This window comes from Blennius ocellaris (genome assembly GCF_963422515.1).
Source record: "Blennius ocellaris genome assembly, contig: SCAFFOLD_120, whole genome shotgun sequence".
Taxonomy (NCBI): Eukaryota; Metazoa; Chordata; class Actinopteri; order Blenniiformes; family Blenniidae; genus Blennius; species Blennius ocellaris.
The window spans coordinates 39343-55592 of NW_027662129.1; the positions used below are offsets into that span (position 1 = coordinate 39343).

The window sequence follows — 16250 nt, forward strand, 5'->3', positions numbered from 1 at the left end:
GGACCCAGATGTTCTGCGAGGAACCTCTCAGGACCCAGATGTTCTGCGGGGAACCTCTCAGGACCCAAATGTTCTGCGGGGAACCTCTCAGGACCCAGATGTTCTGCGAGGAACCTCTCAGGACCCAGATGTTCTGCGGGGAACCTCTCAGGACCCAAATGTTCTGCGGGGAACCTCTCAGGACCCAGATGTTCTGCGGGGAACCTCTCAGGACCCCTATGTGTTGCAGGGAACCTCTCAGGACCCAGATGTTCTGCGGGGAACCTCTCAGGACAAACGTAGTTTATTGATCGGGAGGAAGAACGAGTCACTGATCGATTGATTCAATTTATTAAAAACACAAAAAGGTTTGATGAGAAACGTTCTTGTGGTTCCCTGCTGACGGACCCGGTCCTGGTCCTGGTCCTGGTCCCGGTGCTGGTCCTGGTTCCGGAGGGCTCAGTTCTGCTGGGTCCTGGCCCAGACGCAGGTGCAGCCCACGGCCACAGAGCGGTAGGAGGCGCTGTACCAGTGGGTTCCGGCCCGCCGGGTCAGAACCAGGATGTTCTGGTAGATGGGAACCGAGTTGAGGTCCGGTCGGGGGTCCTGGACCGGGTCTGGACCGGAACAGGAGCTGCTGCTGCACTGGGCCTCCCACAGGGTGGCCGGGACCCGGCCCGGCACCGTGCTGGACCTGGAACCACAGAACCACCACGGGCTGAGGCTTCCAGGTTCTCATTGTTCCACCAGAACCTTCTGGGGGGAACCGTCCCCAAGTAGACCAGAAAGAACCACAACTGCTCGGGTTCACTCATCCTCCATCCCTCCATCCCTCCCCCATCCCTCCATCCTCCATCCCTCCATCATCCCTCCCTCCCTCCCTCCCTCCATCATCCCTCCCTCCCTCCCTCCATCATCCCTCCCTCCCTCCCTCCATCACCTCCAGCTCCATGGAGATCTTAGGTGGATGTTTCCGTTCTCATCAGACGTTGAGAAGTTGGAGAACGTCAGCTGGAAGTCACATTGAGGGGGCGGGGCTTCAGTTTCAGCAGAGGAGAAGACCCACAATGCACTGCAGCACACCTGAAGAGAAGCCTGGTTAACCTTTACCTGAACGTCACGGATGAAAAGGACAAGCAAGGTTTTCACAATGAAAGTAAAATGAAGTGAAGCACAGAGGCTGGTTAGCAGCTGCTAATGCTAACCAGGGAGAATGGACGGCGGTGGGTTAGCGGCTGCTAATGCTAACCAGGGAGAATGGACGGCGGTGGGTTAGCAGCTGCTAATGCTAACCAGGGAGAATGGACGGCGGTGGGTTAGCGGCTGCTAATGCTAACCAGGGAGAATGGACGGCGGTGGGTTAGCGGCTGCTAATGCTAACCAGGGAGAATGGACGCTGGTGGGTTAGCAGCTGCTAATGCTAACCAGTGAGAATGGACGGCGGTGGGTTAGCAGCTGCTAATGCTAACCGGTGAGAATGGACGGCGGTGGGTTAGCAGCTGCTAATGCTAACCAGTGAGAATGGACGCTGGTGGGTTAGCAGCTGCTAATGCTGTTTTCAGAACGTCGTCATGTAAACATGAAACAAAAAACACTAAATGTTCTCCCTTAGACGTTGCCGTGGAAACGGGGCCTCTAACAGGTTCCCGGGTTGATGGGCGAGCGCTGCAGCGATCGCGGCTAATCCAAGTTTGGGCGGACGGAGTGTTGACGGGTGGAGCGAGTCTCACCAGCAGCGTAGCGACGACTCCTCTCAGCAGCTTCATGGCGTCTCTGGCGTCTCGCCGCTCGCCGGCTTTTATTGCTGCAGACGTGGGCTGAGCAGATCACAGGCAGATAAGAGGCAGCCTGAGGTGGAGGCTCCTCCGACCTCTCGGCACATCCTCCACCGATAACATCTCCACCCTCAACACCTCCTCCACCAGCACTCCTCTGCTTCGGCCCCTCCAGGTTCCCGACACTCAGAACCTGCTTGTTTTTCTTTCAAGAGGCAGAATCAGAAGTTCCAGAGATCAAAGTCAACCAGTTCACGTGAACGTGAACGACCAACGTGGGCCGAAGCACCGGGTGCCGACAATCATCCTGACGCTCCTGCTTCACGGAGGAGAACCGGTCGAGAACCTCCAGCGTTCTGCTGAGACGTTCACCAATGTTCCCCACGTGTGAGGAGAACACAAGTAGTGTATCCCTGTAACTGATTACTTTTTATTTAAAAAAGTATGAGTGGTTGGTTAATTAATGCTGTGACCATTAAACCTTTAAATACCTTTAAAATAAAACATCATTTCTATATTCTTTTGTTTCTCTACGTTTGTTATTTACTGAATAAATAAGTAAACAAAACAAGAAACAATATAAACTCATAAAATTTACATTTTCCCCCAAATTCACATTTTCACCACTTAAGTTGAACTACAAATCTTCACGTCAGTGTGTGTGTGTGTGTGTGTGTGTGTGTGTGTGTGTGTGTGTGTGTGTGTGTGTGTGTGTGTGTGTGAGAGAGAGCTTCCTGTTTCCATATAAGGCGTTGAGGCGGCCGTGGCTCCGCCCCCGGCTGCGGTCGTCTGTGGGTTCGAGGCCACGAGTTTCAATCTGACGAGTCAGCAGCTTGTCTCTGACCTGGTTTGGAGGGGGAACACCTGCCGCCTCACCACCGGCAGTAATCTGATTACAGCTGCTGGTTACTGGCAAACGACTCAGCGATTTTCACAAAACATCGATTTTTTTTTTTTTTTTTTGAAGAACCAAAATGTGGCGTCTGTGAGCAACAGCCCCCCCACAGGCCGACCGAGGAACAGCACATGAAGAAGACCTGCAGGGCTCCGCCATCGTTCTGTTAGCGTGGCATTAATATGTGTTAACGTGGTATTAATATGTGTTAACGTGGCATTAATATGTGTTAACGTGGCATTAATATGTGTTAACGTGGTATTAATATGTGTTAACGTGGCATTAATATGTGTGAACGTGGTATTAATATGTGTTAACGTGGCATTAATATGTGTGAACGTGGCATTAATATGTGTTAACGTGGCATTAATATGTGTTAACGTGGTATTAATATGTGTTAACGTGGCATTAATATGTGTTAACGTGGTATTAATATGTGTGAACGTGGTATTAATATGTGTTAACGTGGCATTAATATGTGTTAACGTGGTATTAATATGTGTTAACGTGGCATTAATATGTGTTAACGTGGCATTAATATGTGTTAACGTGGTATTAATATGTGTTAACGTGGCATTAATATGTGTGAACGTGGCATTAATATGTGTTAACGTGGCATTAATATGTGTTAACGTGGTATTAATATGTGTTAACGTGGCATTAATATGTGTGAACGTGGCATTAATATGTGTTAACGTGGCATTAATATGTGTGAACGTGGCATTAATATGTGTTAGCGTGGCATTAATATGTGTTAACGTGGCATTAATATGTGTTAACGTGGTATTAATATGTGTTAACGTGGCATTAATATGTGTTAGCGTGGCATTAATATGTGTTAACGTGGCATTAATATGTGTTAACGTGGTATTAATATGTGTTAACGTGGCATTAATATGTGTTAGCGTGGCATTAATATGTGTTAACGTGGCATTAATATGTGTTAACGTGGTATTAATATGTGTTAACGTGGCATTAATATGTGTTAGCGTGGCATTAATATGTGTTAACGTGGCATTAATATGTGTTAACGTGGTATTAATATGTGTTAACGTGGCATTAATATGTGTTAGCGTGGCATTAATATGTGTTAACGTGGCATTAATATGTGTTAACGTGGCATTAATATGTGTTAGCGTGGCATTAATATGTGTTAACGTGGCATTAATATGTGTTAACGTGGCATTAATATGTGTTAGCGTGGCATTAATATGTGTTAGCGTGGCATTAATATGTGTTAACGTGGCATTAATATGTGTTAACGTGGCATTAATATGTGTTAGCGTGGCATTAATATGTGTTAACGTGGCATTAATATGTGTTAACGTGGTATTAATATGTGTTAACGTGGCATTAATATGTGTTAGCGTGGCATTAATATGTGTTAACGTGGTATTAATATGTGTTAGCGTGGCATTAATATGTGTTAGCGTGGCATTAATATGTGTTAACGTGGCATTAATATGTGTTAACGTGGCATTAATATGTGTTAACGTGGCATTAATATGTGTTAACGTGGCATTAATATGTGTTAACGTGGTATTAATATGTGTTAACGTGGCATTAATATGTGTTAACGTGGCATTAATATGTGTTAACGTGGCATTAATATGTGTTAACGTGGTATTAATATGTGTTAGCGTGGCATTAATATGTGTTAACGTGGCATTAATATGTGTTAACGTGGCATTAATATGTGTTAACGTGGTATTAATATGTGTTAACGTGGCATTAATATGTGTTAACGTGGCATTAATATGTGTTAGCGTGGCATTAATATGTGTTAACGTGGCATTAATATGTGTTAGCGTGGCATTAATATGTGTTAACGTGGCATTAATATGTGTTAACGTGGCATTAATATGTGTTAACGTGGTATTAATATGTGTTAACGTGGCATTAATATGTGTTAGCGTGGCATTAATATGTGTTAACGTGGCATTAATATGTGTTAACGTGGTATTAATATGTGTTAACGTGGCATTAATATGTGTTAGCGTGGCATTAATATGTGTTAACGTGGCATTAATATGTGTTAACTTGGTATTAATATGTGTTAACGTGGCATTAATATGTGTTAGCGTGGCATTAATATGCGTTAACGTGGTATTAATATGCGTTAACGTGGCATTAATATGTGTTAGCGTGGCATTAATATGTGTTAACGTGGCATTAATATGCGTTAACGTGGCATTAATATGCGTTAGCGTGGCATTAATATGTGTTAACGTGGCATTAATATGCGTTAACGTGGCATTAATATGCGTTAACGTGGCATTAATATGCGTTAGCGTGGCATTAATATGTGTTAACGTGGCATTAATATGCGTTAACGTGGCATTAATATGCGTTAACGTGGCATTAATATGTGTTAGCGTGGCATTAATATGTGTTAACGTGGCATTAATATGTGTTAACGTGGTATTAATATGTGTTAACGTGGCATTAATATGTGTTAACGTGGCATTAATATGTGTTAGCGTGGCATTAATATGTGTTAACGTGGCATTAATATGTGTTAACGTGGCATTAATATGTGTTAACGTGGCATTAATATGTGTTAACGTGGCATTAATATGTGTTAACGTGGTATTAATATGTGTTAACGTGGCATTAATATGTGTTAACGTGGCATTAATATGTGTTAACGTGGTATTAATATGTGTTAACGTGGCATTAATATGTGTTAACGTGGCATTAATATGTGTTAACGTGGCATTAATATGTGTTAGCGTGGCATTAATATGTGTTAACGTGGCATTAATATGTGTTAACGTGGCATTAATATGTGTTAACGTGGTATTAGCATGTGTTAACGTGGTATTAACATGTGTTAACGTGGTATTAACATGTGTTAGCCTGGCATTAGCATGTGATAGCGTGGCATTAGCATGTGCTAGCATAGCACTAGTATGCATTTCAGGTGAGCAGGTGTGACGTCCAGAGGTGGTCTGACCTCTGACCTCTGGCTGAAGCTCGTCCATCCTGAAGGAGCTGCAGGAAGACATCAGTGCTTCTTGTCCCAGAGACCCGGTGGGGACGAGATGGTGCTGTCCAGCTCTCTGACTCCGCCCTGTCGGCTCTCTGACTCCACCCTGACTCCGCCCTGTCGGCTCTCTGACTCCACCCTGACTCCGCCCTGTCAGCTTTTTGACTCGGCCCTGACTCCACCCTGACTGCTCTCTGACTCCGCCCTGTCTGCTCTCTTACTCCACCCTGACTCCGCCCTGTCAGCTCTCTGACCCCGCCCTGACTCCGCCCTGTCGGCTCTCTGACTCCGCCCTGTCAGCTCTCTGACTCCACCCTGACTCCGCCCTGTCAGCTTTCTGACTCGGCCCTGACCCCGCCCTGACTCCGCCCTGTCAGCTCTCTGACTCCGCCCTGACTCCACCCTGACTCCGCCCTGTCAGCTCTCTGACTCCGCCCTGACTCCGCCCTGTCAGCTCTCTGACTCCGCCCTGACTCCACCCTGACTCCGCCCTGTCAGCTCTCTGACTCCGCCCTGTCAGCTCTCTGACTCCGCCCTGACTCCGCCCTGTCAGCTCTCTGACTCCGCCCTGATAGCCTGATCCTGCTGGACCTTGGACCGGGTCGCCCAGCTCCAGGCTAGCATCTCCACCCGTATCGGGTCTTCACCATACCGGGTCCGGTCCAGGGTCCGGTCCAGGGTCCGGTCCAGGGTCCGGTCCAGGGTCCAGTCCAGGGTCCTGTCCTGGGTCCGGTCCCGGGTCCCATCCAGGGTCCGGTCCAGGGTCCGGTCCAGGGTCCGGTCCAGGGTCCGGTCCTGGGTCCCGTCCAGGGTCCGGTCCAGGGTCCGGTCCAGGGTCCGGTCCTGGGTCCCGTCCAGGGTCCGGTCCAGGGTCCGGTCCCGGGTCCGGTCCAGGGAGTCCCTCTGGCAGGTGACCTGCTACCTGAGTCTTGACACAGGGAGGCGGAGCTTCCAATCCACCATCTTTATTGATCAGCTGGTTCATTGCCCTCACCTCCTGCAAGGTGAACACACACACACACACACACACACACACACACACACACACACACGCACACGCACACGCACACGCACACGCACACACACACACACACACACACACTGAATGTTCAGACGTCTCGGCCTCGTTGCGTCAACAGAAGCAGGAAGCAGGAAGCAGGAAGCAGGAAGTCCTTCACCTGCTGATAAGCATCACTGGAATCAGGTCAAAGCGGCGCTGCAGCGGAGATCAAAGGAGAACCGCTGAAGTGACAAAGTGAGGAAGTGATGAAGTAGCAGCTGAGTCACGGAACCAGCAGGAAGAAAGAAACACTGACTGGTCCACAGTTCCTGGTAGGCCTCCTCATGGACCTCCTCATGGACCCTGGTAGACCTCCTCATGGACCTCCTCATGGACCTCCTCATGGACCCTGGTAAACCATAGATCATAGACCATAGATCCTCATGAAAGAGGAGTTCTATCAGGGTCAATGATGAGGTCTACCAGGGTCCATGAGGAGGTCCATGAGGAGGTCTACCAGGGTCCATGAGGAGGTCCGTGAGGAGGTTTATGAGGAGGTCTACCAGGGTCTGAGGACCCTGAGACCATGAGGTCCATGAGACATTTGGTTGAAAAGGGGCAGAAAAGCAGATTCTCTCTCATCATGTCTGCTCCTTCGGTTCCTCTCAGTCGTCTAAAAACACACGATGCAGATGTTTGTAAGGGTTCTAGGTTGCAGTGTTTACTAAACGTACCAAGGAAAGACAACAACAACACAAATAGAACCTGGTTCATGTGATGGTTTTGTTCGGCTCAATTTACGGCCGTAAGTTTAGAAAGAAGACGCTCGGCGTGGTGTCAGTTCCACGGTTCTCCTGCCCTCGTCCACAACGTTCCTAGAGAGTGTTTACACTGAGTATGGTACCATGCGTTCTGATAGAACCTCCAGAGAACCTCCAGCTTCATCGTCGACTTTTCATCTTCTCACATTTTCCCGACCGACTCTTTCGCCGTCGTTACGTTTCTCCCGCTCAAAGCGAGAAGCGACGTGGACGTTCCCCCGAGTCAGCGAGGAGAACCGGGTCCCGGCTCGACGCTCCTGCAGAAGACGTGACCCAGAAAAAAGTGCTGCAGAAGAAGTTCAGCTCCGGCTGAAAAAGTGGGTCGAGGTTCCAGTCCTGTCACGGTGTGGTTTACAGAGGAAGATCAAAGGGTGACGGGGCGGCGGGGCGGCGGGGGTGACGTCACCACAGGAAGTCCCACCGAGATATAAACCCCCAGAACACCTCGGGAGGAACCACAGCAGCCCTGAACCTGAACCTCCAGGAGAACCCAGGAGCCTCCGGCCCACAGCTGAACAGCAGAAAACACCTCCGATCAGAGGAGAACCTGAGGAGAACCTGAGGAGAACCTGAGGAGAATCAGAGGAGAACCTGAGGAGAACCAGAGGAGAACCAGAGGAGAACCAGAGGAGAACCAGATGAAAACCTCCTGCAGAACCACGGTGAGACACACACACACACACACACACACACACACACACACACACACACACACACACATTCTTAGTATAAAACTATAAAATTCAAAGAAAAAAAAAGTTACGCTTCTTTAAGCAGGAATCTCACGTTTCTAGTTTCCCTCAACTTGTCTTATGATAACTGTGATGACTTAGCAATAGCATAGCGATAGCATAGTGATAGCATAGCGATAGCATAGTGATAGCAGAGCAACAGCTTAGTGATAACTTAGCGATAGCAGAGCAATAGCATAGTGATAGTGTAGAGATAGCATAGCGATAGCACACCAATAGCATAGCGACACAAAACTAAAATGAACACCTGATTGATGATGACGATGATGATGTGGTGTCTTCCTCAGGCCTGCGGTGCTGTGACGACCATGAAGGTGCTGAAGATGATGATGGTGACGGTGATGATGGCGATGGTGATGATGGCGGCGCTCTGCGAGGCGGCCGCCGCGCCCCGAGAGTCGAAGAGCCACAGGAGGAAGTCAGAAGAGCCGGTGGTGATGTTTCCTCTGCGTCTCGACCCAGAAGCCTTCGTCCCTCCAGGACACCTCCGGCCGCTGAACAACGTCTCCACCTCCCCCTGGACCTACAAGTGAGTCCTCACACACTCACCCCACCGCGTCACACGTACGGCCAAACGTACGGCCAAACGTACGGCCAAACGTACGGCCAAACGTACGGCCAAACGTACGGTCGCTGGGTCGACGTTCCAGCTACTAAATACATTGAAGCTGGAATCAGTCAGTGGAAGGAACCGTTGTTTTTATCAGTTGATGAGGAACAATGACTGAGACAGTCGCATAGCATAGCATAGCATAGCATAGCATAGCATAGCATAGCATAGAATAGCATAGCATAGCATAGCATAGCATAGCATAGCAAAGCACATAGCATCTCCTATGCTATTGTAGACCGATGGACTGAGCCTGAAACTCTTTAGCAGGTAGCATGTAGCATCGCTGGTGTTTGAGCCTGAAATTCTTTAGCAGGTAGCATGTAGCATCGCTGGTGTTTGAGCCTGAAACTCTTTAGCAGGTAGCATGTAGCATCGCTGGTGTTTGAGCCTGAAACTCTTTAGCAGGTAGCATGTAGCACTGATCGGAGTGGTGCTGAGCAGTCCACATCGGGGTCACTCTGCTGGTGATGAAGTTGCAGGTGATAAAGTTGCAGGTGATAAAGTTGCAGGTGATAAAGTTGCAGGTGATAAAGTTGTTGATGTTGTATGAAGTCTCTTCCTCCACTTGATATTTTGTCAGAACATCATTTACAGTTGGTCTTATATTATATTATAATGTTATAATATTATACTGTTATAATAATATAATAATATAATATAATGTAACAATATGTGACGTGAGGCCGTTCCCCCGTCTCCCTCCACCTGCTCACCCCGTCTCCCTCCACCTCCACCTGCTCACCCCGTCTCCCTCCACCTGCTCACCCCCGTCTCCCTCCACCTGCTCACCCCGTCTCCCTCCACCTGCTCCCGCCCGTCTCCCTCCACCTGCTCACCCCGTCTCCCTCCACCTGCTCACCCCCATCTCCCTCCACCTGCTCACCCCGTCTCCCTCCACCTGCTCCCGCCCGTCTCCCTCCACCTGCTCACCCCGTCTCCCTCCACCTGCTCACCCCGTCTCCCTCCACCTGCTCACCCCGTCTCCCTCCACCTGCTCACCCCTGTCTCCCTCCACCTCCACCTGCTCACCCCGTCTCCCTCCACCTGCTCACCCCGTCTCCCTCCACCTGCTCACCCCGTCTCCCTCCACATCCACCTGCTCACCCCCGTCTCCCTCCACCTGCTCACCCCGTCTCCCTCCACCTGCTCACCCCGTCTCCCTCCACCTCCACCTGCTCACCCCGTCTCCCTCCACCTCCACCTGCTCACCCCGTCTCCCTCCACCTGCTCACCCCGTCTCCCTCCCCCTCCACCTGCTCACCCCGTCTCCCTCCCCCTCCACCTGCTCACCCCGTCTCCCTCCCCCTCCACCGGCTCACCCCGTCTCCCTCCACCTGCTCACCCCGTCTCCCTCCACCTGCTCACCCTGTCTCCCTCCACCTGCTCCCGCCCGTCTCCCTCCACCTGCTCACCCCGTCTCCCTCCACCTGCTCACCCCGTCTCCCTCCACCTGCTCCCGCCCGTCTCCCTCCACCTGCTCACCCCTGTCTCCCTCCACCTGCTCACCCCGTCTCCCTCCACCTGCTCACCCCGTCTCCCTCCACCTGCTCACCCCGTCTCCCTCCACCTGCTCACCCCGTCTCCCTCCACCTGCTCACCCCGTCTCCCTCCACCTGCTCACCCCGTCTCCCTCCACCTGCTCACCCCGTCTCCCTCCACCTGCTCACCCCGTCTCCCTCCACCTGCTCACCCCGTCTCCCTCCACCTGCTCACCCCGTCTCCCTCCACCTGCTCCCGCCCGTCTCCCTCCACCTGCTCACCCCGTCTCCCTCCACCTGCTCACCCCTGTCTCCCTCCACCTGCTCACCCCGTCTCCCTCCACCTGCTCCCGCCCGTCTCCCTCCACCTGCTCACCCCGTCACCCTCCACCTGCTCACCCCGTCTCCCTCCACCCCCCCAGCGTCTCCCGGGACGAGGCGGTCTTCCCCCCGCTGCTCTCCGAGGCTCGCTGTTCGCTGCGCGGCTGCCTGGACCATCAGGACCGGGAGAACCTGAACCTGGAGTCCCGGCCCATCCTGCACCAGGCGCTGGTGCTGCGCCGCGTGCGGGACGCCGGCGCCGGGGGCGTGGCGCAGTACCAGTACCGCCTGGAGACCCGCCTGGTGGCTGTGGGCTGCACCTGCGTGCGTCGCTCCGTCCTGCTGCAGCACTGAAGCCCCCCCACCTTTATTTATTCACCGTCTGTGGTTTCCTGCTCTATTTATTCTATTTATGCTTCAGAGTCAATAAAACAAGCTGATGACAAACTGCTGGTTTCCTTCTGGAGTGGAGAAATTGTTGAAAACAATCTGGGATTTTTTAAATATTAAAAGGCTTTTACTTTGAATTCTGGAAACAAAAGTTTGATTAAGAATGAAAAAGCTCCTTATTCTGCCAGATTGCAGCAGATTGAACAGATTAGATGAGAATCTGAGTAAACTGAGACTTTCAGATCATCTTTAGCATGAAGCTAACAGCTAGCTAACACCTAGCTAACCGCTAGCTAGCAGCTACACACACACACACACACACACACACACACACACACAGAACAGTAGAGGTCAGCGGTTTTATTCTGAACTTTAAAATAGAACAAGATTTCTGTACACCTTCATCATCATCATCATCATCATCATCATCATCATCATCATCACGTCTCAATCGTCTGTTGTTCTTTCTAAAAGTTGAGCTCTCATCAGACAACAATGACCCAACATGCATCTTGTGGCTTTTACCCAGAATGCATCACTGTTGAGGACGTCATGAGGCACAAACAAACATGTCCCAATGGAGTGTTCCATCAGGGGAACTCCCACTGCCCCCCCCCCCAGTACTGCTCCCCCAGAGGTCCCTCCACCCCCCTGACCCCCCCAGAGGTCCCAGTGGCCCCCCAGAGGTCTGTCTGGAGTCCAGCACAGCTGCAGTGCCCCCACTGTCCACCAGGTGAAGCTGTTTCTGTCAGAATGGGTGGGGGGGGTCTTTGGGCTGCACACACACACACACACACACATACACACACACACACACACACACACACACACACACACACACACACACAGGCACTTGTTGGCATGGCAACAAAGCACGGTTAAAGTCCAGCAAAGCCTCGGTGACGACTCGTCCTTGTGCCTCGTTTCAGTTCGTTTATAAAAAAAAAAAAAAAAGTCTTCCAGGCTGTGTGGAGGAGGCGGGGCGGCCCTCAGACCTCCTGCTGCTCCTCCTCCTGCTCCTCCTCGGCTCCCGCTCAGAGGAGGAGGACTGGGTTCCCCACGGGTCCACAGGGTCGGCGGCCGTCCAAAATGGCTCTCAGGTAAAGTTGAGCTTGTGTTGTGATCAGGCCATCAGGACACCTGAGGACAGGGGAGGACAGGTGAGGACACCTGAGGACAGCTGAGGACAGGTGAGGACAGGCGAGGACGGGTGAGGACAGGGGAGGACAGGCGAGGACAGGGGAGGACAGCTGAGGACAGGTGAGGACAGGCGAGGACGGGTGAGGACAGGGGAGGACAGGCGAGGACAGGGGAGGACAGCTGAGGACAGGTGAGGACAGGCGAGGACGGGTGAGGACAGGGGAGGACAGGTGAGGACAGGCGAGGACAGATGAGGACAGGAGAGGACGGGTGAGGACAGGGGAGGACGCGTGAGGACAGGGGAGGACAGGCGAGGACAGGGGAGGACACCTGAGGACAGGCGAGGACGGGTGAGGACAGGGGAGGACAGGTGAGGACAGGCGAGGACAGATGAGGACAGGCGAGGACAGGGGAGGACGGGTGAGGACAGGCGAGGGCAGGTGAGGACAGGGGAGGACAGATGAGGACAGGTGAGGACAGGCGAGGACGGGTGAGGACAGGGGAGGACAGGTGAGGACAGGCGAGGACAGATGAGGACAGGGGAGGACAGGCGAGGACAGGGGAGGACAGGTGAGGACAGGCGAGGACAGGTGAGGACAGGTGAGGACAGGCGAGGACAGATGAGGGCAGGCGAGGACAGGGGAGGACAGGGGAGGACAGGTGAGGACAGGTGAGGACAGGCGAGGACAGGTGAGGACAGGCGAGGACAGATGAGGACAGCTGAGGACAGGTGAGGACAGGTGAGTGAGTGCTGCCTCCTGAAGCGTTGCCATGGAAACGGAGCCTGATTCAAACCTTCTCCCATCAAACAAACTCTACATCCTGTTGGAAAGAGTCTGAAGGGAAATGTTGCTTCCTCACCTCCTGCTGCTCCTCCTGCTGCTCCTCCTGCTGCTCCTCCTGCTGCTCCTCCTGCTGCTCCTGCTGCTGCTCCTGCTGCTCCTCCTTCAGGTGCATCAGCCGCTGCTCCTTGTGGGCGTCGGCTCGGTGCTCCTGCCGTTCTTTGGTCAAGGCTTTCTGCGCCACCTCCCGCTGGTGCTCCCGCCGCTCCGCCAGGTGCTTGAGAAGCTCCGCCTCCTGACACTAGGGGGGGCCAGAGGGAGGAGTCACACTGAGGACCAATCCCCACGGAGCAGTAGCATCATCCTCCTCCTCCTCCTCTCCCTCCCCCTCCTCCTCCTCCTCCTCCTCACCTTCCTCCTCTCCTGAGCGGCGTCCAGCTTCTTCTGGATCTCCTCCAGGGAGGGTTTGGGTCTGGGGGGGGTGGTGGCCCTGAGCTCGGGGCCCCCGTCGAAGGTGGGGGGCTTGAGGATGACCTGGAAGGCCTGGCCGCTGGACCGCTGACTCAGCTGGATCACCTCCATGTCCCGGATGTTGCACAGGTTCAGGTCCACCACGCCGGCCGCTGAGGACAGACGGGAGGGAGACACTGAGTCCACACGTCCATTTCAACCTCCGTCCTCCGTCCCTCCGTCCTCCGGGGGGGACTTACCCTCCTTCTGGTGGGCCGGCGGCTCTCTGGCTGGAGGGCCGATGCAGGAGCAGAACAGAGACACCAGGGGGAGCTCTCGCATCTTCTCTCTGTACGCTGGAGGACCAGGTCAGACAGGAAACAGGAAGTGGGTCAGGGTGAAACCGGAAGTTGGTCAGGGTGAAACAGGAAGTGGGTCAGAATAAAACCAGGAAGTAGTTCAGGGTGAAAGAGGAAGTGGGTCAGGTTGAAACAGGAAGTGGGTCAGAATGAAACCAGGAAGTAGTTCAGGGTGAAACAGGAAGTGGGTCAGTGTGAACCCGGAAGTGGGTCAGAATAAAAACAGGAAGTAGTTCAGGTGAAACAGGAAGTGGGTCAGGTTGAAACAGGAAGTGGGTCAGAATAAAACCAGGAGGTAGTTCAGGGTGAAACAGGAAGTGGGTCAGGTTGAAACAGGAAGTGGGTCAGAATAAAACCAGGAAGTAGTTCAGGGTGAAACAGGAAGTGGGTCAGGTTGAAACAGGAAGTGGGTCAGAATAAAACCAGGAAGTAGTTCAGGGTGAAACAGGAAGTGGGTCAGTGTGAAACAGGAAGTGGGTCCGGGTGAAACAGGAAGTGGGTCAGGGTGAAACAGGAAGTGGGTCAGAATAAAACCAGGAAATAGTTCAGGATGAAACAGGAAGTGGGTCAGTGTGAAACAGGAAGTGGGTCAGGGTGAAACAGGAAGTGGGTCAGAATAAAACCAGGAAGTAGTTCAGGATGAAACAGGAAGTGGAGCTCCTACCTGCCAGAGTCATTTTCCTGCTGCTGTTTGCTCAAGGACACTGTGGTGAGGTAGAGTCTGTACCTGAGGAGACAGAAGCGGCGGAGGATTACCGGGTGTGTGACCAGAACACAACCTGGGGAGTGAGAAGCTCCGCCCCCTCTGCTCCCGTTTGACCTCAGGACACGTGGAGCAGAGGACGGAGCAGAGGACAGAGAGGATGGAGCAGAGGACGGAGCAGAGGACGGAGCAGAGATGGTTCATGGAAACAACGCGGAGAAAGAAAGAATCTCTTCATCGTCATTTAATCAAAAAATTCAAAGTGCAAAACGATGAAAAGTTTCTGCAGTCGAATGTCGTGACGGAAAAACTGACTGTTTTCATTCAGACCTGCCAAGAACCACGATTTTTAAACGTGGTTCAAGTGTGTGTGTGTGTGTGTGTGTGTGTGTGTGTGTGTGTGTGTGTGTGTGTGTGTGTGTGTGAGTCACTGATTAAAAATAACGTGAGCGGGCGGGAAGCATGAATCACAGCCCAGCTCTCAGTTTCAGGAGGAATCACGATGGGAAACAAACAGATTAATCAGATAATCAGATTAATCAGATTAATCCCATCTTGAGGCTTGTGGGATTAAAAATAGGGCCAGAAATCTTCCAGGTCTGTTCCAGCGTCTAGTTTCCTCTCCACAGTGAAAGAAGATGAAAGAAGATGAAAGAAGATGAAACAAGATGAAACAAGATGAAACAAGATGAAACAAGACCTGCTTCCTGTGGATCTGTTCAGTTTCTCTGTTAGAAACACCAAGAAGTGACTGTTGTGTTTAGTGTCATATGAATAAAGTTGGATTGAATTGAATTGCTCAGATGGTGGAGCACAGCTCCACCCTCCAGCTTCACCTCCAGCTCCACCCTCCAGCTTCACCTCCAGCTTCACCTCCAGCTTCACCCTCCAGCTCCACCCTCCAGCTCCACCCTCCAGCTTCACCCTCCAGCTTCACCTCCAGCTTCACTCTCCAGCTTCACTCTCCAGCTCCACCCCCCAGCTCCACCCTCCAGCTTCACTCTCCAGCTTCACCCTCCAGCTTCACCCTCCAGCTTCACTCTCCAGCTCCACCCCCCAGCTCCACCCTCCAGCTTCACTCTCCAGCTCCACCCTCCAGCTCCACCCCCAGCTCCACCCTCCAGCTTCACTCTCCAGCTCCACCCTCCAGCTCCACCCTCCAGCTTCACCCTCCAGCTTCACCCTCCAGCTCCACCCCCCAGCTCCACCCTCCAGCTCCACCCTCCAGCTCCACCCTCCAGCTTCACCCTCCAGCTTCACCCCCCAGCTTCACCCCCCAGCTTCACCCCCCAGCTTCACCCTCCAGCTTCACCCCCCAGCTTCACCCCCCAGCTCCACCCTCCAGCTTCACCCCCCAGCTTCACCCCCCAGCTTCACCCCCCAGCTCCACCCCCCAGCTCACCCTCAGAAAACATCAAGTTCATTCCTGGCAGGTCAGATTGTCTCTCATGTGGACAAACGTCCCTTCTGTGAAGTTGAGCAGGTTTAACTATGTGAGCGTCGCCACGGTAACCCTTTGATGTCTGCAGCCGGACCCCGAGGACATTCTGGGGACGAGACGAGGCGAAGCAGCTTCTGACAGGTAAAGGACATTTATCAGAGAGACGCTCTAACAGATCTACTAACAAAGAGACGCAGGACAAATGTTCACGGGACCCGAAGGACAAAAACTGATGCTGCTGCTGCAAAAAACAAAAACCTTCAGCTCCGAACCACAGAAAAGTCTGGAAATTAAAGATAGTCTCAACGAGTCTCAACTGCAACATTTAGAGCTTTAAAAACAAAAAAAACCTGCAAAAAGTA

General features: G+C 52.2%; 1 protein-coding gene across 1 annotated transcript; it reads right to left on the bottom strand.

Annotated features, from left to right (window-relative positions):
- Positions 1-11705: 11705 nt before the first annotated feature.
- LOC308148255 (stathmin-4-like) lies at positions 11706-14474 on the bottom strand. The gene is made up of 5 exons (XM_080521702.1): positions 14409-14474; positions 13646-13741; positions 13347-13558; positions 13015-13236; positions 11706-12153 (listed from the first exon to the last, which is right to left on the bottom strand). The coding sequence occupies exons 1-5, from the start codon at positions 14419-14421 to the stop codon at positions 12145-12147; spliced, it is 552 nt and encodes a 183-aa protein (XP_080377828.1). The 5' UTR covers positions 14422-14474; the 3' UTR covers positions 11706-12144.
- Between the last annotated feature and the right edge of the window lie 1776 nt (positions 14475-16250).

Bases quoted from the DNA above. Each gene is read 5' to 3' on its own strand.
- LOC308148255 (XM_080521702.1), bottom strand. The intron at 13,559-13,645 runs GTAAGTCCCCCC...GTCTGTCCTCAG, and splicing joins GCCGGCCCACCAGAAGGAGG to CGGCCGGCGTGGTGGACCTG. The intron at 13,237-13,346 runs GTGAGGAGGAGG...GGCCCCCCCTAG, and splicing joins CCGCTCAGGAGAGGAGGAAG to TGTCAGGAGGCGGAGCTTCT.